General features: G+C 44.8%; 2 protein-coding genes across 5 annotated transcripts in view; both read right to left on the bottom strand.

Moving 5' to 3' along the window:
- The window catches only part of LOC107322843 (E3 ubiquitin-protein ligase Itchy), a 57,477-nt gene extending 43,291 nt beyond the window's left edge, over positions 1–14,186 (bottom strand). For all 3 annotated transcript variants that reach the window (XR_014935880.1, XM_085519943.1, XM_015881347.3), the window contains exon 1: positions 14,101–14,186. The gene's annotated coding sequence lies outside the window, so the exon portion shown is untranslated. The remainder of the gene's footprint in view (positions 1–14,100) is intronic.
- Positions 14,187–14,861: 675 nt separating this feature from the next.
- On the bottom strand, positions 14,862–22,040 carry LOC146757730 (uncharacterized). 2 transcript variants are annotated; one of them, XM_085520008.1, is made up of 4 exons: positions 21,848–22,040; positions 20,302–20,403; positions 17,702–17,802; positions 14,862–15,147 (listed from the first exon to the last, which is right to left on the bottom strand). In XM_085520008.1, the coding sequence occupies exons 1-4, from the start codon at positions 21,866–21,868 to the stop codon at positions 15,030–15,032; spliced, it is 342 nt and encodes a 113-aa protein (XP_085376134.1). In that variant the 5' UTR covers positions 21,869–22,040; the 3' UTR covers positions 14,862–15,029. The 2 variants fall into 2 exon arrangements, with proteins under 2 accessions (XP_085376134.1, XP_085376135.1); XM_085520009.1 differs by having other exon boundaries at positions 17,702–17,757.
- Between the last annotated feature and the right edge of the window lie 2 nt (positions 22,041–22,042).

Below are 22,042 nucleotides of genomic sequence, written 5' to 3'. Positions count from 1 at the left end.
AAGTTATTGTTTGTTGACATCAGTTTACAGAGAAACAAAATCTCTAAGCATGACTACAGAACATTTTTATTTAACTTAGCAAAGATGAGTAATAAAATTTAGCCCCAAATCTGTCTCCACAGCAGCTGGTCTACCATGAGTGCACACCATTTTGTTGCATCATAAGCTTTGCAGTGTGGTTTAAAGGAAGTTCTGCTTCCAGCATAGAAGCTCAACTCATAGCTGGAGCCCATCAACCGACAGGGTCAGAGCTGCTGTGCTGAAAGCTGAAGGATCAGGAGGGCACCAACTGCACACAGCAAACCAAGCTGTCAGAATGAGCAGCACCTTTCCCTCACAGGAAGCCTCCACCAAATCACTTTGTTCACCTCAACTTGACAATCTTTTTGTTGGCTGTTATTAAGGATAAGATGAAAAGGTGACAATCAAGTCCTAACAATCAGAATTCTAATATCTTATAGTAATTACAGGAATTTTTCCTTTTAATTCTTCCACTTCCATGCACCGTGAACCATCTCCTATATGGAATTTTGTGGAAATGCAGCTCTCAAAACAAAACAGTGCTATAACATCACAGACATCCTTCCCCAGAGAGGAAGACAGTCACAAAGTGAATTAGAATTCTGTCTACAGAGAGACATCAACAGAACCCTAATGGGTAAAGCGTTTTCTTATTTCTTAATAAACACCACTTTCCAGCAGCAACTCTGGAAGACAATTTTCCCTGGGGAAAAGCAGTCAGTTGCCCATAAAGCTGCAAGCAGTCACTTAAACCCTGCAGCAAACCAACCAGCTGTATGGCTTTTGGTAGGAACAGAGTTAATTTTCTTTACTCCTACAGTGCTATGTTTTGGATTTGCGACCTGCTGCTGATAACACACTGATGTCTGAGTTATTGCTGAGCTGCACAGAGCCAAGGACGTGGCAGCTTCTCACTGCCAAAGAGGAGCTGGGCAGCACAAGAAGCAGAAAGTACTGGGGATGGCTTAGGACTGTCTCTGTTTTATAACCACTTTGTTCTACAACATACAGCTTTGCTTACAGTTTACCTAAATAAAACTGGAACCAAACTAGAAGTACACACAACTGTTTGGTAATTCTACAGTTATGAATTTTAATGCTACTTTAAATAAACTTCACAGCAAATGACAACTTTGAGCAACAAAGAAAGTACTTGAAGTTCCAGATAACAACAAAACACAAAGTTTCCAAAAGCAGCAATAGTTCTGATTAACTGCCCTATACAACTTCATTCTGCCCTGCAATTCACTTTAAGCTGCAGATGGCTCAGAGGCTCAACAGTTCCTCTTACAAAGCAAAACCCAGCCTAGAGCAGTTCTGCCAAGCACTAACATTATTTGGGAACAGGAAGTTACTTGGGACCTTACCTTCAAGGTAATAAAAACAGTTTTTTTCTGAAGAACTTTACTCAGTCTCCTCCTCCCTTTTGCTAGGAAAGAATTCATCCAGAGGCCTCTGTTCATCACTGCTTTATCTACGCGACACAGCAGCAAGAAGATACGGCCACACAAACCTACAGGCCATAAGCTACTTACCTGTGGCATTTAACTAATTATTAATTAGGGCAATTACATCTTAATGTTATCACCCAGAGCAAAAATACTAAGTTAAAACTAAGCTATTTTTCCTTCTTTAAGCAATTTGCTTCCTTTAAGTCTATTAACTGATGATTACCAGATAGAGATGTGTCACATCACCTCTCTCTTACATGTCTTCTCATGGTTTTAATAACTTTAATGGAAAGAAGTTACTATTAACAGAAAACGTTACTAAATCCATACACTAACCTAGTAGTGAGACAGAAGCTGTAATTGTGCAATCTCAAGAGAAATCCAAGTTTCCAGTGCCACAACAGCAAAGCGGGTTGCTCAGCGTTTTTATACAACTATCTTATCTATCTGTGGCATGAATGCCTTACATTCCTAATGTTTCAGCCTTTCACACATCCCTTCACATCACTACTAAGACATAATAAGAGAAACACAGTAGGCTCACCAAGAAATAAAACATTGAGTCACTGAAGAACACATTCCTCAGAAGTGTTCATATTTGCTCTTTACATTCAAGGTAATTTTTCCAATATACATTTGTACATTCATTTCATCTAGATCTCAACTGAAAGATTGAGAACAGCTTCCAAACTGTTCCCTTCTGAAACACTGCTTTCCCAAAATAATTCTGGGTCTAATAAAGGTCACAGCCATTCCCTTTGCACCTTAGGCTCTGAGTTTCCCTGTTTCTTTTACTAATACAAATCCATGCAGTGCTTCCCCTTTCAGCCTATCAATAGGGTGTTATTTTCAGTTTGTTGCTTTTCTTCAAGATTTCTACTCCATGGTCATCAGGAACGTAGCTTGTCTTTCACACTGCTGTTGCCAGTGCTGAAACACACCATCCACCACCTCTGTGCTCATATCCATTGCTTGGTCTCTGTAAATGTACAGCAAATATCAGTAGATGTCAATGGGTGCCATTTTCTTTCTGCATAGACACACCTTTCCTTCAGCTGCATTTACACATCAGACTGCCCTTCTGCTGCCACCTGACGCACCACAACAAAATAGAACAGAATATTGGAGGGAAGGTTCAACCTCTACTGCCATATCACCATCATCATGGAGCCCCAACACAAGGAGAACACGGAGCTGATGATGCATGGCCAGAGGAGGGTCACAGTGGTGATCAGAGCTGGAGCACCTCCTCTATGAGGACAGGTTGAAAGAGCTGGAGCTCTGCAGCCTGGAGAAGAGAAGGCTCCAGGGGGACCTTACAGTGGCCTTCCAGTACCTGAAGAGAGCATACAGAAAAGCTGGGGAGGGACTTTTCATAAAGGTATGTAGCAACAGGACAAGGGGAAACAGTTTATAACTGGACAGATTTAGACAAGTTCTTTACTGTCACTGTGGTGAGACACTGGCACAGGTTGCCCAGTGAATCTGTGGATGCCCCATCCATTGCAGCATTCAAGACCAGGCTGGATGTGACTGTGAGCAGCCTGGTCTAGAGGGAGATGCTCCTGCCTACAGCAGGGGGTTGGAACCAGGTGATTTTAAGGGTCCCTTTCAACACAAACCATTCTATGAGTCTATGATGATCATAAAACAGGATGCATCACATTTGGAGCAGCCCTCATAGAAGCACAGTGACTCTCACGTTCCCCAAGAGTTCCTGAGGACTGAAAAAAAGCAAGCATAACTTGTCTTCAAGAGCAAGGAGGCAAAGCCAGGACACCACAGGCTGGTCTGCCTCATTGCAGTCTCTGGGAAGGTCAGGGAAGAAATGCTAACAAGGGCCACTTCCAAGCATATTAAGGGCAAGAAAGGAACAGGGAAATCATGTTTGAGCAGCCTAGCAGGTGTCTATAACAGGATGATGACTGGCTTTGTGGGTAAGGAGAGCAGTGAACGCTGACTGCTTTGCCTTTAGAAAAGTTTTTGACAATGCCACCCCTAACATCCTCACAGACAGGCTTACAGTGTGAGCAGGTTTAGATGACTGCAGGGTGGGCTTAAATCTGGCAGCACTGAGACACCCAAAAGGCTGCAATCTGTGGTACTGAGTCCAGCTGGAGGTCAGTCTTGTCCGACACCACTTAGCTTTATTTATTTTTCTGGACAATCGGACCAAGCACACTCTCAGCAAATATGTTGATGGTAAAAAGTCAGGAAGAGTGGCTAACACACCAGATGTATTACTGCCACTCAGGGGGTCCTAGAGAGAACCCGAGCCAGAGAAGTGAGCAGACAGAAGCTTCAGAAATTCAATAGGAAGCACAAAATTCTGCACCCAGGGAAGAATAAACCCATGCACAAATAAAGGCTGAGGGCCAGCTGGCTGGAACACAACAATGTAGAAAACACTGGTGTCACTGAACACGAAATAGCAGGGCCCTCTTGCAGCAAAGGCCAACAGAACGCCGGGAGGTAGTCCATCCCCTGCAGTCAGCACTGGTGAGACCACATCAGTAGTGAGCCTGCTGCCAGGCTCCCCAAATTGAGAGACATATAGATGGACTGGAGTGAGCCTAGACAGGGGCCATAGAGGTGGGAACCTATGAGGAGAGGGGCACCTGAGAACAGAATTTGTTAAGCATGGTAATGGAATGGTGTCAGTGAGCATAAGCACCTGCAGGGGGTGGTGAGGGCAAAGATAAAGCCAGACTCTTGACAGTGGTGCTGAGTGACAGGACAACAATGGGAACAAATTAAAATACAGGAAATTCCTACTAAACACGGGGAGGGTAATTTATGTATTAACTGTGATGTGGTTAAGCCTTCATCCTCAGAGAAACTTCAACCGAACACAACGGTCATCAATTCTGTTCCACGTTACTCTAAGTGGATGGGTTTAGACTAAACGACCTCCGTAAGTCTCTTAAAGCCTCAGTTGTTCTGCAATTCTTCAAATTCTCTACAATAAACTCAATAATTCCTTCCGCACCTCTTCTTCCTGTTTGTCCTCTGCAGGTGTCTATCTGGTAACCAATTCCTCCCCTACAGAGATATTTATCAAGATGGTTTGCTTGGTTTTTTTTCCTCCCCTCTCCCCTCAATTGAGGTTCACTTTCAGTGACCAGTAATAGATGATAGCTTAAGTTCTACCAGTCTGAATAGAATGGCAGGGCCTGCATAAACAAACAGGCAGATTGTGATTTGGTAATCTCGACTGTCACTGGACCTGAGGGAACAGCACAGAGCTGTGTCAGGGGAGGGCCAGGTGGGGGTCAGGGCAAAGGCCGTGCCCCAGAGGGTGGTGGGCATGGCAAAGGCTGCCAGGGCAGCGGGCACAGCCCTGAGCTTCCAGAGCTCAGGGAGCACTGGGAAACTTCCCTCAGCTGTGGGGTTGGGTTGGGGTGCTGCTGTGATGGGTTGGACTTGGTGACTCTTGTAGGTTCCTTCCCACTTGGCATATCCTATGGCTCTATGATCTACTTTAGTTTCTCAAGGCCTGTATTCAAATGCAGTGTGCAAGGCTACACGAGGTGCTTACTCTCACTTTTAGAAACCACTTTCGTTTACCATTTTGCTGACCAACATGAGAAAGAACAAAACAACGCAGCTCAAGTCAGCCTTCCAGAGAATGCCCAAGAACATACTAAAGAGTTCACTGGGTTCAATTAACAACAATCACATACCGTGAGACTGAGAATCGTGCAAAAATCAAAGCCAAGTTCCATTGTCCCCACAGAAAGAATGCAATTGTACACTTTACATGCACACTGTGTTCCTGAGTTACTTTAATTTTCTTTTGAACTGATAAGAAACCTCATAAAACCTTCACCTATGACTGTCTTGGAACCTGTGGTATTCCCTCCTTACTTACATTACATCAGAGATCAGGAAGTGATTTGGTATCACGGCTGATACTCTGTTTACTCAAAAAGGTGTTTCACTGTGTTGGCAAGCATCCAACTGATTGGACCTTTAAGAACGTCCTTCATTTTTAATTCACACGGTGATAACTTTCCTGAGCCAATCTGGACTAATCCATATCTCGCTCTGCATCTCTTTCATGAATCTACAATGCCTGTGTTCCAAACTCTCCAGCAATTCCAATCAAATTAATTACTCTAATTAGCATAAAGAATTCCCAGGTGCGACCAATTTGGGTTGCAGATTACACTCACAGGGCATTGATCTTCAAACAGCTTCTAAAAGTTCATCTTAGGTATCCATATAAATTAATCCAAACCTTTGAGGGGAAAAAACGGTTATGCAGTTTCATTTTTGATAGCAAGAACATCAAAACTATGCTGCCCAAAGTCCCACCATTGTATACAGGTAATATGATATGGGAAGTATAATACAGCTGCATACTATGCTGACAAATTCACATATCCCTTCCCACTGATCAACCTGCATGAGCAGACTTCAGAAATGCTGCTGGATGCAGCGTTGGATGGAGGCATACAAAGGCAGTTACCAGTTGGTGTGTTGGGGCATTTCTGCTCTAGCAGAGCTCCAAGTATTTTGACAGCTTATTTTGTGATTTGGCATCAAAAGAAAACTTTTTTTTTGTACTACAGCTATTTATGAATGCATTTGAAATACAAATATTAATCCAAATATTATAAATTATCTCTTTATAATGAGCTCTCACAGTAAAACAAAACCCAAGACCACCATATTTCGTTTCACAACTTACCTTGCAGCTTTTAAACCAGCTGCTTTAGAAGCAGTTCTATACTCAGTTACTTACTGAAGACAGCATCTACAGAGGATCCTGTAACCTCCAGCTGTTCACTTTTCTTGTTTACACCTCAGCACTTGCTCCAATGTATTTCCCTACTCCACTCTCAGTGTTATACTTCACTACCACTGGTTCACACACATCCTTATTCAAACCTACGTGAAGGTTTTAACTCCTGGAGAATGATTAAAACAAACCAAAATACGACCATTAATAAATTATGCTCTTACCTGTAATCACCACTAAGTATGACAACTTACGATTGTTTTAAAAAGTAGGGTTTTTTTTTTACAGCTGCTGTATACTCGTGTCTATAAACCCAGAATACAAACTACATCCTGTTGCTTGAAGGACTCAAACACAGCAGGCTGTCTTCTTAAAAGCATAAAGCAGGTTGTAATGATTCCTGCTTAGATTAATGTAGGTATGTTCCGCACAAACCTGTACAGCACACTTCACAGCTGGTTTTAGGGTTTCTCTATAAATTCTGTGGATTTTAATGAAGAACACCACATGTGAAGGCCTCTTTGGGGGTATAGTAGCAAAGAGAGGCCCAGATATGCCTCAGCTTATTTGCTCTCAAGAAACAAGGTAACAAGGGCCATGAGTGGAGGCTTCAGGAGAAATACCATGGCAAACAGCATCACCTGCCATCACCTTCCCTGCTGAACAGATCATCACTGCAGGTGTCTGAGCAATGCACTGAATCAAAACAGTCTGCATAGATCTGCATTACTACCTGGCAAGGATCATCAAAGAAATGATGAATCACCACTGACATAATGACAAATCTGAAATTTGCTGATTATTTGAAATCTCTTGAATAAGAAAGTTCTGTCACTTGCTGCCTTTAGGTGCTCCAGCAAGTGAGATGGGACACGATGCAGCACCCATTGAGAAACTGAGCTGCAACAACCACAGTGTCCAACTGCAGCCACTTAGCTGGCTACCATCGTGCACACACACATGCATTGCAAATCTGCATCTTCCAATACTCTGGAGTGTTACAGTTGACTAAAGAAACTAGAACTTGAAGTCTACCATTAGCAACAAGATGAAATGATATTTCTACAGACTAAACCCAGTGCCAGATTGAAACAAAGACTGAGGCTTTCCAATCTGAAGTACAAAGCACACGAATCAGGAAGATGTAAAGGAGATGAAAATTTCTGTCCAAATTTTGGAAGATTTAAGCAAACACTGAGGGAGCTGAAATTCTTTTTCAAAAACTGATGCAAGTAAAACCTTGAGTTGTGGGAGCATCACATTCTGGCTGTTTAACTACAACAGATACCTGCCACCTGCTTCCTAAGAATCTTTGCCACAGACCAGATGACAAGAAAGAACCAACACAACCATCCCAAGGCCGCATCTCCACAATGTAACCACTTGTTACATCCACCTCCCTGAAAAACATAACAAACTAGAACAGATGGTAGCTTAGAACTGAACCATTACTTCAATACTGTCAGCACTCCCATCTAAATGGCCTTTTTTGTGGGGCTGCCCTGAAACCATATGAAGATAAAGCAGATTAGTCTTCTGAAATCCTGGGTTACACAGGAGACTGCAGAAGCTGAAATATTTCAAGCAATCAATTCAGTAATCAATAAAATAGCTGAATGAATGTTTCAGTCTTCACAGCCTAGACTTTTTGCATGAAGAACTGACAATTATACATTTAAAAGATAGCACAAGACCAGTGTTAACAACAAAACACGGTATCTTTCAATTTGAAGGGAATCAATCATCACACTACTGGGCTACAATGTAAATATAACCATGAAGAAGCTCAGAAATGCCTCCTAAAGCTAAAACTTCTCCATGAACTGGTGGAACAGCAGCATCAGAGTGATGAGCACGCAGCTCCCACAGTTATCAAGGGAGCAGGGTTTTAATACACTTTGTATTTAGTTTGTAGTGTGCAAAGCTAATCTTACCGCTTTTAATTACAAAGCATGAACTACCAAAAATATAAAATTCCAAGCACAGAATTTGCTAATTTAAAAACATGAAGTGAAATTCCAAAAAGGAAATAAATTCCTACTGCAGACAGTTGGATCTGTGTCCCAATAGATCCCACCCCTACTGTTAGCACCTGCAGTCTCCCTGCCCTCCCAGCTCCTGCACTGTCCATCCTCCACTGTGAGCTTCCTTCTGTTGGTACCTTCCACACTCAGCCTCACAGTGTCACACAGCAGCCTCTAATAACACCAGCATGACAGCCATGTTTTATCCCAGACAAATAGGAAGATGAGATTTTCCTCACACATTATCTTTTGCTATAAAAACTCCCAAATGGTCACTAATGCCACAGAAGCCTTGTAGTTCTGAGGGTCTCCTGGAGGGTGAAGGAAAACGTACCAACATGCTGTACGCACACCCCACAGGACTCTATTTCAAACCTTTAAACTTTGGAGAATGCTCAAGTAAACCACCTGCAACATCAATAGGTCTCCATAGAGCCAATCCACGTGTCCAATCTATATGTCAGAACTGGGGTTAAATAAATACTCCAATTCAATGGGTAGAGGAACAATGACAAAACCTCCGTCTTGTGATAGCTTATTCATTGACATGAACCAGATTTAGTTCAGGCAAATGTTTAACAAGTGCAGCACTTCTCTGGAAATTGGTCACTGTAACATACAGCGCACACTGCACTTGCAAAAGTCAAATATTTGCACTTATTTCACACAGATAAGTATTCTATTATTTCACAGTTTTCCACAGGCAACCTTTACATCTTTATCCAAACCTGGAAGGTTATTGTGAATGCTTAAGCAGCATTCAAAAATATATATTCCAATGCCTTTCTGGTAAACTCAATTTAACAAGCAGAAAGTGAAGTATGCCAGTTACTCACAGGAGCAATGCCCATTGATTGTAAGATTTCTTCTACAACTTCAGGTGATGAGCACTTTAAGATTGAATTAGAAATGTCACACATCACCATTAATCTCTAATTAAAACAGTGTGATAAACTGAGAACACATACCAGCAATTTAGGTTGGACAGCTACAGAGACTTATTTCCAATGTTGAATGAGGTAGCCCAGTTTTTTTTCCTAAACCTCTGGCATTTCCCTCCTCATTCCCATTCCCCTCCAATAGCTGGAACAAGAAGTGTCTTTGAAGACAACATCACACCTGACAGCACACATGCTTCACCAACCATGTGTATTTAGAAAAGAAACAGCCCTGCTGTCCTTAGACAACAAACAAGTGAGTGCCACACTAACTTGTTATCTGTAGTTTTCCTTTTCTTTTCCCCACTCCTTCACGCTGCAAAGTTTCCTTACCCTCCATACGCAGCACTGCTCCAGGAGCCAGCGCCTGAACAGCCAGGGACAGGAGTTCAACTTCAGGTGAAATCAGTGAAAAGAAGCAGGTCACCACTTTCATGTAAGCTAGTGAGTTGGGTTAAAGACCAAACTAAATACGTTCTTGCCTTATGAACATTTTGTAATATTTTAATTATTAATTTTTAATCCAGACTCCAAAGTGATACAGTCACAGAAGCAGCAAACATTCAGCTACATGCACACCTGTGAAGGCAACCACAGGAAGAGAACTTCATCAGTGACAAAACAGGTAATTACTTCAGGCCCTGACAAGTAAGAAAGGTTGAAAATTGAGGAATCCTTACAAAGAACTCCATCTAGCTGTGCTGCAAGTAAATCAAGGGAAGAATAACTCATGGTACTGGCAGAACAAAAATTACAGCATTAGAAAAGTACAAATGTCACACTTGGAGCAACAGATCTCAATCCAACTAAATGGGTATGAGACCAGCAGTGGAAAAATCACCATTTGGATACCTGATTGCTCTAACTGTCAAGCAAGAGTAATGATTATTAATATATAATTAAAAGACAGCAAGCATTAGGGAACAGGAGCAGGTACCAGGGATGGATGCTGACCAAAAGCATGTTAAAAATTAATAACATGCTGTTTGTCTCTTCAGCTCTGCTCAGCCTTCCTTAGCATCTTCCACTGTAGCAGAAGGAGCAGAGCTGTAGAAAGCAGCACCTGCTTCACATCATTCTCAGAGGTAATACTGCAGAGTGCATGAAGGACCTTGCAGTCAGAAAGTCCATCACAACCACGTGAGACTTCAGAAATCAAACAGCCGGTCTTATTTAAGTAAATGAACATGCTACCTGCTACAAGCTTATACTCTCGATGAATATTACACTGCAAATCACTTTCCATTTCATAACATAATGAATAAATGAGATGCGGAGTGTAGCTTATGTCTTTAAGTTGTTTTTCTCTATTCAAGGTCTCTTAGACCTGATCTGGTTTTACTTTCTCTTTGTATAAGTTCAAAGATTACCAGGTATCTTAGCTAACGCTGAGAGAAAAAATACACCCAGCCCCTGACAAAAACCTACATCTATAAATAAAAGTAAGCACAGAGAACAAAGATTTTACAGAGCTCAACCACCTTCTCTTAAGAGTCCCAGGTTCTGTATCGTAACCCACCCAGCCTAATACCTGAGATCAGCACAGCTCCAGAAACGATGCCACTTAGCATTCCCCCTTTTCAACAAGAAACAGTGTTTCACACAGCAATACTTCAATGATCCACCTGAAGCAAATAGGCCTCTTCTGCTCAGTGACACCACTATTTAAATCTAAGCTCCGAACTTCAGAATCACAGATCTAAATGCAAACATGTAAGTACTGCTGTTTTGCACTGAAACAATAGGCACCTTCCAGGAGCAGTTTAGAATAGCTCAGGCAGGTGGGCGGAAGGCAGGCGTTATCAGTTCCTAAATGGGAGGACTGGCATAAAATGTTTTTTAAAAGGGAATAGCACACTAACATAGCGCCGGGTTGTACTGTTGGGTTTGGTTCATTTTAAAGGACAAAAGATTTGAATAACCAGCGTAACAACATCTCAGATCGTGTTTCCTCAGAGGGGGGAAAATCCTTGATGTTTATCAGGAAGTTTGTTCTATGTCCCACTATAGTTAAAGCAGAAATTCCAGGCATAACTTAAAAGGGGGCCCTAAGAAACAGGGCCTTGGTTACTTTAAAATGCTCTTTCCCTGTCTGTCGCATTATTTTCATTTCTATAAAGTGTAATTTGCAATTCTGATGAAGAAAAAGATCAATCCCTCAGCTGCACAACTCTGCCCGATGAAGTAAAAGCTGGAAGCCAATCACTTACACAACACTCAGGTCCTTATTGCTATTTTTCTCATACAAAAGGCATGAAGAGAAACTACCATTCCCTCTCCAGAAGGCAGGCATAGAATTAGCTCTGGTGACAGCCATTCCACAGCACAAAAACACAAACAAGCTGATGGCCTAAAATCATTAAAAATACTTAATTTGGGAGGCAGTAAAAAGTAAAATAAGCCAAACAATCCTCCCAAGCAAGACTGTAATCCCGGCTTGTCTGCTTCCTCTTCTGAGGTGAGCCCTCACTTCAAAGCTCACCTACAGCACAACAAAGAACAGTTACTGAAATCGACCCAGGCAAGTGCTCTGCTCCAAGACATACCTGCACATTCACGCTCCTTAGCTGTGAGGGCTCAAAGGAGTTCCTCCACTTACACACAGAATGACAGAAATTAGAACATTAAATGAACACAACTGGACTGCCAAACAGAAAGGCTTAACAACGAGCAGCATCAGTGACAGCGCACCCAGAAGCTCCAGCATTGCGCTCCCCTCCTGCTTTAACCCCACTGACATCTTTTCCTTTATTTTTAAGGACAAACTGTATTGCTTTTGCTGCAATACAGAAAGCATTTTAACAGGGTTGAGTATGTTTACTACTTTGTTTATATATCTCTCGCATTTACAGATGTTTCTGTAGACTCTGTCACTGACTGATACCGATAATGCCATTAAATTATCTAACTCCTGCAGATGCAAACATTTTTTCAGCCTCACTTAACACTGTTTTCAAGCAGCCCTAATGCAAGTTTTCTTAGAAACAATGAGAAACAAAGCCTCCAAGAGAAGCACCTCGCTGCTCTAATACCTGCCCTCCCACCTGCTGCTCAGCTCTGCAGTTCACTCTCACAAGCTGTTTTGAAACGTCCAACCAAAGAAACCAAACAACTCTGTATTTCAGGAAATGGCTCATCACACACACACATAAAACACCCTTAACTTTACAACAGGAACAAAAATAGAGTGAAGAAAACGAGGCGATGTCTGTTAACTTATAAATTCATACGAATAATCTCTCGATCTCTCTTAAGACCCAAAATAACTGTTTAATCTGTAAGAAGCTTTCAAAGTTAGCACTCAGAAGTCTCAGTTATTTTCCACTGCAACGTCACCTCTTACACATACGGCATCAGTTCTTTGTTTTAATACAAGAAAACTCACTCCAGGTTAGAATGCCGCATATTGCTCTGATGATCACTTGGAGGTGAACGTATCCAGAGCAGTGATTAAAGCTGTCAGTCAAACCACAACTAAGAACGCACAGTAGACCAAGTTCGGATTCAAATGGCTGTAGCAAAGAGTAATATAACTGTAATTAAATTAGAACTGCTTTGGACTTTCACTAGAAGAAGAAAGAATTAAAATTTGTTCTTCAAACAAGATGTCTGAAAGGCAATAAAACCCACTGAGCTAATGACAGATTGCAGCCGATGTTTCATTCTTCTTTATGCATAACTTGTTCGGGTCAATTCAAGCAGTAGCTGGACCAACTGCCAGCCAACTGGCTCTCGATACTAATTGTCTTCTCAGGAATCCCAGTTCACATTTCTCCTCCTTCCTCTGCCAAAAGGATGAGGGTAAAGGGGCAGAGATTAAAACAAAGAGCAATGAGGAACACTGAGAAAAAGAATGTTTCACAAAGAGAACTGTTTGTGATCCTTTCTATCCTACCTGAGCTATAAAGATTAACTTCTCTGGGAACATCTTCCGAAGCTTCAAGGGTAAAGAATGCCACGCAAATGACAACAGATGGCCCAACTGCTACACTCGGTTTTCTCTCCCCACATACATAGATGCTAAGCTTGTTTATCAGTTTAACATCACAGATTACACCTATCGCAACAAGCTGAACTCCTGGATTTCAGAGCCAATCTAATAAAGGCGTTCACACCCTCAGACGGCACCTTCCACTCGTGCTTGGTTGTTATTGCCACACAAGGTCACAGACCCCTGTGAGGAAGCAGGAGAGTTAACAGCCAGAACTCGGCCGTGTTTCCAAAATAAAGCGGCGGCAACAGCAAGAGGGAACACACACCTCCAACCACACTCGTGCTGGGAAACGCTGCTTCATGGCACAGCTGTTATCCCACAGGAACAAAGCAAAGAACTCCACACAGCAGCCTCCCCCGGCCGAGACCCCGAGAGACAGACAGGACGGGGCTGAATACAAAGGGAAGGGGCCGTGCTGCGGAACTGCCGCTGAGAAGCAGCGCCTGGGCCGAGAGCGATCCCGGAGCACCGAAAGGGCCAAGTGACCGGTCCCGGCTCCCAGGAGCCCGGGCAGGATGGCGGAGGCCGAGCGGGGCGGCGACACGCGCTGCCGGGGAACGGCGGGGCCGGGGGATGTGGGTTCGTGCAGGAGCCGTGCAGCCCCACACACAGGCCAGAGGTCCCGGGACCGCCGCCGCAGGCACGGAGCGATACCGCCGGCTGCGGCCGGGCCCCCGGCTCGGCCCGGCGGGGAGGGGACAGCGCGGCGCGCCGAGCCCGCTCGGTGAAGCTCCGTGGGGCCGGAGCCCCTCAGGCGGCCGGGCCTACAACCGCGGGGTCCCCGCGCCCCCCGCCCAGAGCCGAGGAGATCGGCGGAGCCGCAGCGCTGCCCCTGGAGCTCCCATCCCCGCCGCCACCCCCCGCCTCCTCGTCCTCGTCCTCCTCCCCCCTCCTGCCCTGCCCGTGCCGCAGAGCCCGCTCCCCTCACCGCGCACGGCGCCGTTCAGCTCCTCCGTCCCTCGGCCAAGATGGCAGCCGCTCCGACCCAACCCGAGGCAGCGACTTTCCAAAGTCGGGCGCGATCTGCGCACGCGCGGAGTCGCCGGAGCCGCCACGGGGTGGAGGTGACTACAACTCCCAGCGTGCGCCGCGCCATGCTCCGCGCATGCTCAGTGCGCCCCGCGGTGTCGCCCGGCGGGGTGGGTTGTCGGGTGCGCGGCCGAAGTGATCGGCGGGGTCACACACAGCGACGGACACAGGGCAGCTCACACAGCACAACTAAGGCAGCATCTCTGCAGGTGAAGCCCAGGCCAGCACGCAGCTCTGGCTGCTTTCCCCAGCAGGACAGCACCCAGCGCCCTGTTTGCATCACATCTGCTAAGGCAGATGTGGATTAATGACATTCAGTATCACTTTTCAGATACACCATGTAAATTCTCTGTTATCAATATTTTTCCTCCATTTGTAACTTGCACTGGGGCTAAAAATGTTTTTTCAGCATCAACAACCCTAATCTCTTTTTCTATTTTCCAGCTTTTGATGCTTCAAGTCAAGTTCCACCAGTGTTACCTGTAACATCCATAAAGAATGCATTCCAGGTGCACACACCACTGACGATTTTCTGCTTCCAGGACAAGATGAACGTTGTGAAATCATCCCATTCAAACTCTTTCATAATTTTCCCTGTTAAAAATCACAGCCTTTATATGAGCTGCTACACCAACACCGAATAATGACTTAACACCAGACTGAGGTAGCAAATGCAGATGAATTTAATTCAGTGGCAGAAGTGACCCCAGCACCTCCTCCACCAAACTGTGTTCCAAGCACTTGCCCCCAGTGTGTCCTGTTGAATTGGGGCTGCTCCCTTCCAGAGGCAGATCTTGGACTATTATCTTTGTTGAGTTTCTTGAGATTTTATCCACATTCATTTTGGACTTCACTGTGTCGACAACAAAAAGGCAGTCCTGGTACTGAAGGGACCATGGTGACCATGGAAGCAATTCTGATGGTGTGAACAATTACCTGTTCTGGGCTAGACACAGCCCCAAGCAAATATCATACAGTGACTGTTGAGTAGTCATCAGATGTCATCAATTTCGATTAGCTGCTAAGCTACTTTAAATCTTTAATAACGGCTTAACACTTCTGCCTGCCTTAAGGTTTTGTGCAGCTGCTGATTTAGAGGTGTACGAATATTTCATTTTCACAGCATTTTCTTTATGACTGCATTTCAAAGTACTTTGTAAACATCTATAGAGCAAGTCTTCTTAAAAACAAGTCTCCTGGAATTTGTTTTAACTGGATCATTGCTGCAGAGAATGAGTTATAATTTAAGATCAAACTTATTTTGAAATTATCATCTTTAAGAAGAGATTATTTTTCGTGCTGCCTTATAATCAGTTGTTTTCACTCGTGAACATAGACATAGTGTGGTGGTAGAGCGGGCATACTTCTAACCACCTTTAAAATCAGTATTGATTTCTTTGGTTGGGGATTTAGGAAAATATCAGTAGGAAAATATCAATTAATTCCTGCTAACTGAACAAAACCTTCAAGGTTGGCAAGACATTGTTATTACTTCCAAGTAATCTAATTAAAGGGTAAAACAAAGACACTTAATTATTTTATCATTCAATTGATCTCCAGTGCATAATCAGAGAACCAGGAGGAAGTGATTAGCTGTCTTGGGAAAGGAAATGACACAGTCATCCAAAACAGGATGTTTTAAAGGGAGGATAAGATACTGGGAAGATCGTTACTGTCTTCCCACACAGAAAGCTGAATGTGATTTTTTCCTGGGACTGAAGAACATTAAACAACAAATCTGCTGGGGATTTTTTTGGGGGAAATGATAGGGAATGCTGATGCTGGGATGTGTGAAACAGAATCATAGAATGAATCATAGAATAGTTTGGGTTGGAAAGGACCCTTAAGGTCACCTCACTCCAACCCCCTGCTATAGGCAGGGACACCTCCCTCTAGACCAGGTTGCTCACAGCCCCATCCAGCCTGGCCTTGAACACCTTGAGATAGGGGGCACCCACAGCCTCACTGGGCAACCTGTGCCAGTGTCTCACAATCCTCACAGTAAAGAATTTCTTCCTGATATCTGGTCTAAATTTGCTCTCTTCCAGCTGAGAGCCATTTTCCCTTGTCCTATCACTACATGCCCTTATAAGAAGGCCCTCCACACCTTTCCTGTAGGCCCCATCAGGTACTGGAAGGCCACTGTAGGGTCCCCCTGGAACCTTCTGTTCTCCAGGCTGAAGAGCCCTAGCTCTCTCAGCCTGTCCTCTTAGAGCAGGTACTCCAGCTCTCTGATCATTTCCATGGTCCTTCTCTGGATGTGCTCCCACAGCTCCATGTCCTTCTGGTGTTGGGAGCTTACTGGAATTGGATGCAGTACTCCAGGTGGGGTTTCACAAGAGCAGAGCAGAGGGGCAGAATCACCACAACCTACTGTGTGTTCTTTGATTGGAAGCTTTGCCCTGCTTTTGTCCTCACAGAGGTCTTGGAAGCAGCCAGCACTTCAGCTGGATCAGTGGTGAAATGGCACAGCAGGTTTACAGGTTCCCAGAGGCACCCTTGGGTCCTTGCTATGGCCTTGCTTTCAAGACCCTATGTCTAGGAACACATACATACACATATCTCCTTCTGCCAGACCTTTTATGAAGAGTTTTCGAAATGGGAAGGACAGTAGAGAAAGAGCCTTTATCTTGTTTAGCCACCAGTTTACTCCTGTCCCACCCTGACACTCACCCTCATTTGTACACTTGCTTATTATTTACAACAGAAAGACTGAATCATTCCCTGACTGTTTACCTCTTTCCAAATTGTTCTGGTATAAATTAGCTTGTGTTTCAGAGCAGAACAGGTGCTGATAAAAAGCTGTGTAATATCAAAGCTAACACAAAAGGAGAAGCTACAGTTTAAATGCCTGGGGCTTGATCCCAAGCCAAGTAAAGCCAATTAACTTTTTTTCCATTGTCCTATTTTCCATTCTTTAAATGTTTATCGCTTTCAGGATTGCATATCTCCTTTACTTTATATAGTCCTTTACACCAGGATGCCTGAATGCTCTCCACTAAATACTAAATACTACAGAACATCCCAAGCTATAAATTCCCTTGAGTAAGACATCATGTTATGAGTCTCACTACATCTGTCTGTCCCTTGGAGCTGAAGCATTACACTTCTAAACAATAAAATGTGAACAAAAGCTCTGGTTTTGGACTGCAGGGAAGCAAACAGGAAAAGATTTTAGCTATCTCCCGCTAGTAATAGTCTCACTCTTTCTCTCTATTTGTTTTACCCAGGCTTTTTTGTATGCTCAGTAAGCATGAAGTAACTGGGCAGCTGAATTACAGACTTCAGGTGAGGAACAGGAAGGGCAGAAGTCTTGCTGTTCCAGTCCCATCGCATGCCATTAACATACCACATGCAGTGTTCATAATTTCCCAGACTGGTTTAAGGGGGAATTTACTTGGTTAAACTTGCTCTACGAGGCTCAGTGCTTAGTCCTCAGTTCATGCTGTGCTCATGCTCACTATGACTGGGAGGCAGGAGATGACGTTGTACTGTCTTACCACCAATCCAGAGTCAGGATCCCAGGGACTGAACCAGACTCCTGTACATCAGGCTCCTCAGAGAAACAAAACATGATATTTTTTCTTTTGTTAGGGTCATACTGAAAATAAGAGTCAAGAGGTAAAATTAGTTCAAACTTCTCTTCCTACTAGCTCACTTTTGCTTCATATACCATGCTTCACATACCAATAGCATGTTCTCAAGTAAATAATTTCTAGCATTCTTGCAACAAAAACATAGCCTTCTTTTAACCCTTAGACTAACCTTACTCCTCCAAATGGAACCAGCTTGGTCATACCAATCTCTTATGCAAATATTGGTAGTCCTCATCTAGAGCGAAGCTGAAATGAAGGCTCCCTCTGCCCTCTGTTGGGCAGTTGATGACAAAGTGGCAGCACAAACATTCAAAACCTGGTGAAGTGTGGTACGTCTCTACCAAGGAGCAGGGAGGAGAAATTTAGCTGCAGTGAATCTGGAATTTGTTGAATTTAACACCACTGAGACAATTGGTATAGTCACTGGAATGCTAGTGCCAGTTACAGCAATAGAAACCTTGCTGTAGTACAAGTCAAAGTTCAACTATATCTCCAGTTTTGTTATTCTGTATTGCTGCAAAGGACAATAGTGTGAAACAGCATTGTGAAGGACTTTGCTAAAACACATAAAGCACTACATGAGATTCTGCTTGAGACAGGTTGGCAGAGGTCACTTGCAGCATGAGCTGTAGCACATCTGTGGCTACTATAGGTATGTAGGTATGCTATCTGTAATGACACTATACTAAAAGCCAACTTTAGGCATGAACAAAAGCTCAAGGCCACATGTAATCCTCACTAAGCTAAATTAGTGTGAGTCACATATGTAAGAAAGCTGCTGCTGGCTGGGGCCTTCACAGCCCTTCTGTGGGCTCTGGCTAAGAGTAGAGTCTGCAGAGACAAGCACTTTACTTGGAAGATGCCAGTGATGGCATCACTGTTACAACCTTCATTAGGCACCTTCTGATATTTACCATGATGGAACCTAACGAGGTCATCAAACACTCTCGCTGCACAGAATGGCTTTTGCTAACTGAAACCACAGTTATCCAGCACCTCCTGCATCTGCATCACTCAGTACAGGGATTCTTCAGTCTCTCTTATCAAGCCACCATGCAGAGTAAAATATTAGTCTCCTAATTCAGGGTGCTCCTGAGTGCTGCTGCGACAGAATTGTTGCTCTCCCCAGACACAAATGAAGTTCTTTTTGCAGAGGTTGTGTAAGTAAGAATTTCCTGGGTAAGAGTGAACCAAGGTACAGAACACAACATCAGATGTTTTCACTGACGGTGGGTACCACTTTGAGGGTTTGATTTGTCACAGTATTTGGCACTGTTCCACATTTTCTAAGGTCAGTGATATACCCTGAACTTTAGCCCGTGCTGCCTGGCAGAACACTGGTCAAGGAATACGAAAGAGCATAGTCTGCTCATTGTGTTCCCCAGGATGGCAGCTACTTGGGTGCAGCATACCCTGAAGGACGCCCTCAGCATTTTGGTGTGCAGCAGTGATGGACTGTGTGACTTTCTGGCAGACACCTGGCATCCTGCAGATGATGATGTACTGCCTGGCAGCTGCTCTGGGTGAGGTGCTGTGGGCTGACCTGCAGGTTGCCCTGAATGGGAACCAGGATTTCTCTGAGTTAACCAACAGACCGTTCTCATCACAGATAACCATCTTTTTGCCTGCTGTAACAAATGAGGTACAACCCCAAAGAAAAAAGCCTCATTTGCTGTACCCTTCTAATTCACACTCTGTGCAGATCCTCCCAGTGCAATAAGGGAAAATACTGTTGAGCAAATCATGAGCATTCTTTTTAACAGTGATCCTGTCAGATTACATAAAATGCTTCTTATAATGTGTATAATATATAATTTGCCCTCAACAAGCAACTAATTGGTTTAGTACAGAGTATCTGTGTGTAGTATCACCTGTATTACACAGAAGTTTAGACAGATGTTTTTCCTCCTAGTCTTGAAATCTGTTTCCTAACCAAGCCAGTAAGTCCAATCTCCCTCTCTCCCTTCCTTCTTTCTTTCCTCCCTGCCTTCCTTGCCTTCCCTGTCTTTCTTCCTTCCTTCCTTTCTCTCTTCCTCCCCCCCCCCCGAGTTTCTCAACTCTCAGTGAAGCAGAGATAGCTAAATTCACAACCCAGAACTTTCTTACCTGAAATATTACAGTAAGTGAAGCAGTAACAGGATGTATGGCATGAGCAACATCCTGTCAATGTTTTGAGTACTCTGCTTGAGTGTTTTTTTGCACTCTTCCCTGTTTTACTTCATCCTGTTCCCTGTAATTTAGTGCCTATCCTGTGCCACCTGGTGCTCCAAAACCACTAATGAGAGCAACACTGAGACCAGGGTGTACATGTACAGTAGGCGTAGGCTCTTGCTACTTCTAAATTGATGTGGTATAATACACTGTTATGAGGTCTTTATCTCCTAAATCAGAGGGTTGGGGCTAACAGAGCTGCTAGCTTGCCTTTAAGCACTCTCTATGCGCTTACAAACAATTCAGAGTATGTTCACTGATACTGCAGCACCTTCACGCTAGGTGGAGCTCACCTGTACACACTTAACGCCATCAGCTCCTGGTGCCCGCTCCTGGTTCTCATGTAAGCAGGTGATGGTCCTGTTCCTCACAGGGAAGTAAGCCTTGAGCTGAAACTGATGGGAGCCAAAGAAGTGATGCTTATGTTCTGGCCTTGCTGCCTAATTTCAGAAGGACATTTTTTGCATAGGGGTTGCTGCAGATTACAGCAGTTTATACTGCAACTGACAAACTGATGATCAGGTTTGCTGGGGGCTGTCGGGCAGTCCCTGTGTGTCAGCAGGCGAGGCAGCAATGTGCAGAGGCTGCAGTCTGCTAACAGTGCAGGGCTTGGATGCACCATTGGTGGGGTGGGTGAGAACGGCCAGAGTATGAGCTGCTGTCCCGCTGATGTGAGCCACCGTTTGAGTTGCAATGAAAAGCTGCTAGTTATGTAAATCCACAGAAGCACAACCAAATTAGGAGAAGCTGTTCCAGAGCTGCGGACACATTTGTCCTTTGGGTACCTGCTGATGTACAGAACTGCTCAGCATGGTGCTAGGTGTACTGGTACAGCTGGCAGCACTGCAGCTAATAAACACAGATAATACTGTTTGTGCATGTACTGGCTGCAGGACTGCAGCTTTCTCTGCGGGCTGTTTGCTGTAGGACCAAAGTACAACTGCTTCTCAGCAAATACTGAATCTCATTTACAGGGAACACTCCAAGTTGGGGCAAACTGCACATATCCATGTAGAGAAGAATTCAAACTTGACAAAATAATCCAACTAGAACTCCTGGGGAAGTCCTCACTATGAAATATGCCATTGATAAACAATGTATAACACACCAGTTGCACAATTTGTTCCAGATTACAACTGAGATTTCTCAAAGACCCACACGTCAGAACAGTACCAAGAGCAAAGCCAAGACATGCTTGACCCTCGGGCAAGGCTGAGGCCGGGCACTGCCTCCAGCCTGCATTGGCTGTGCCCAGGGGTAGGCACTTGGCATAGCTGCCACAGACAGGATTAGGCCATGGCCGAGTCCAAGGGTCGGGCAGCTCACATGCCTGCTGCTCCACCACACAGGGCCTCGTGCCTGGCCGTGCTGCCCTTCGCCCGGGCAGGGCCCCAGCGGCCGAACAGCGGTGAACTCACGGGATCAGCTCAGGGTGATCGCAACACCTCGTTGTGCTCCATGGGGGGATGCGGGGAGGGCGGCCGAGGGCACGGAGCCTGGTGTGTACCGCCGCAGCTCCACAGCCCTACCTCCAGGCCTGGCGCTGCCATACAGCCCTACATCCAGGCCTGGTGCTGCCATACAGCCCTACATCCAGGCCTGGTGCTGCCATACAGCCCTACATCCAGGCCTGGCGCTGCCATACAGCCCTACATCCAGGCCTGGCGCTGCCATACAGCCCTACATCCAGGCCTGGCGCTGCCATACAGCCCTACATCCAGGCCTGGCGCTGCCATACAGCCCTACATCCAGGCCTGGCGCTGCCATACAGCCCTACATCCAGGCCTGGCGCTGCCATACAGCCCTACATCCAGGCCTGGTGCTGCCATACAGCCCTACCTCCAGGCCTGGCGCTGCCATACAGTCCTCTCAGGTTCATAGAGCGCTCCTACCCCCCTTCCAGCACTGTGGCGAGGCAAGGCCAGCCCGGCTGCCAGAAACACACACCAACAGCGCGGGGAAAGCCAGAAAGGCAGCGTGAGGCCTGTCCCGACACCTCTGGGTTCCCGGGCTCCAAACGCAGCCCCGCCTCAC

This window comes from Coturnix japonica, chromosome 19 (genome assembly GCF_054131305.1).
Source record: "Coturnix japonica strain WE chromosome 19, WE-NBRP24, whole genome shotgun sequence".
In the NCBI taxonomy this organism is placed as follows: Eukaryota; Metazoa; Chordata; class Aves; order Galliformes; family Phasianidae; genus Coturnix; species Coturnix japonica.
The sequence above is the reverse complement of the archived record's forward strand: the minus strand, read 5'-3'. Positions and strand labels throughout refer to the sequence as shown.

What these genes read in the sequence shown, in the direction of transcription:
- LOC146757730 (XM_085520008.1), bottom strand. Translation starts at nt 21,868, where the DNA reads ATGGCAGCGCCAGGCCTGGAG. An exon ending in TGGCAGCGCCAGGCCTGGAG is followed by an intron (nt 20,404 to 21,847) that starts GTAGGGCTGTAT and finishes GGCTCCCATCAG; the next exon opens with TTTCAGCTCAAGGCTTACTT. An exon ending in ATCCTGACTCTGGATTGGTG is followed by an intron (nt 15,148 to 17,701) that starts GTAAGACAGTAC and finishes GGCTGTGTCTAG; the next exon opens with CCCAGAACAGGTAATTGTTC.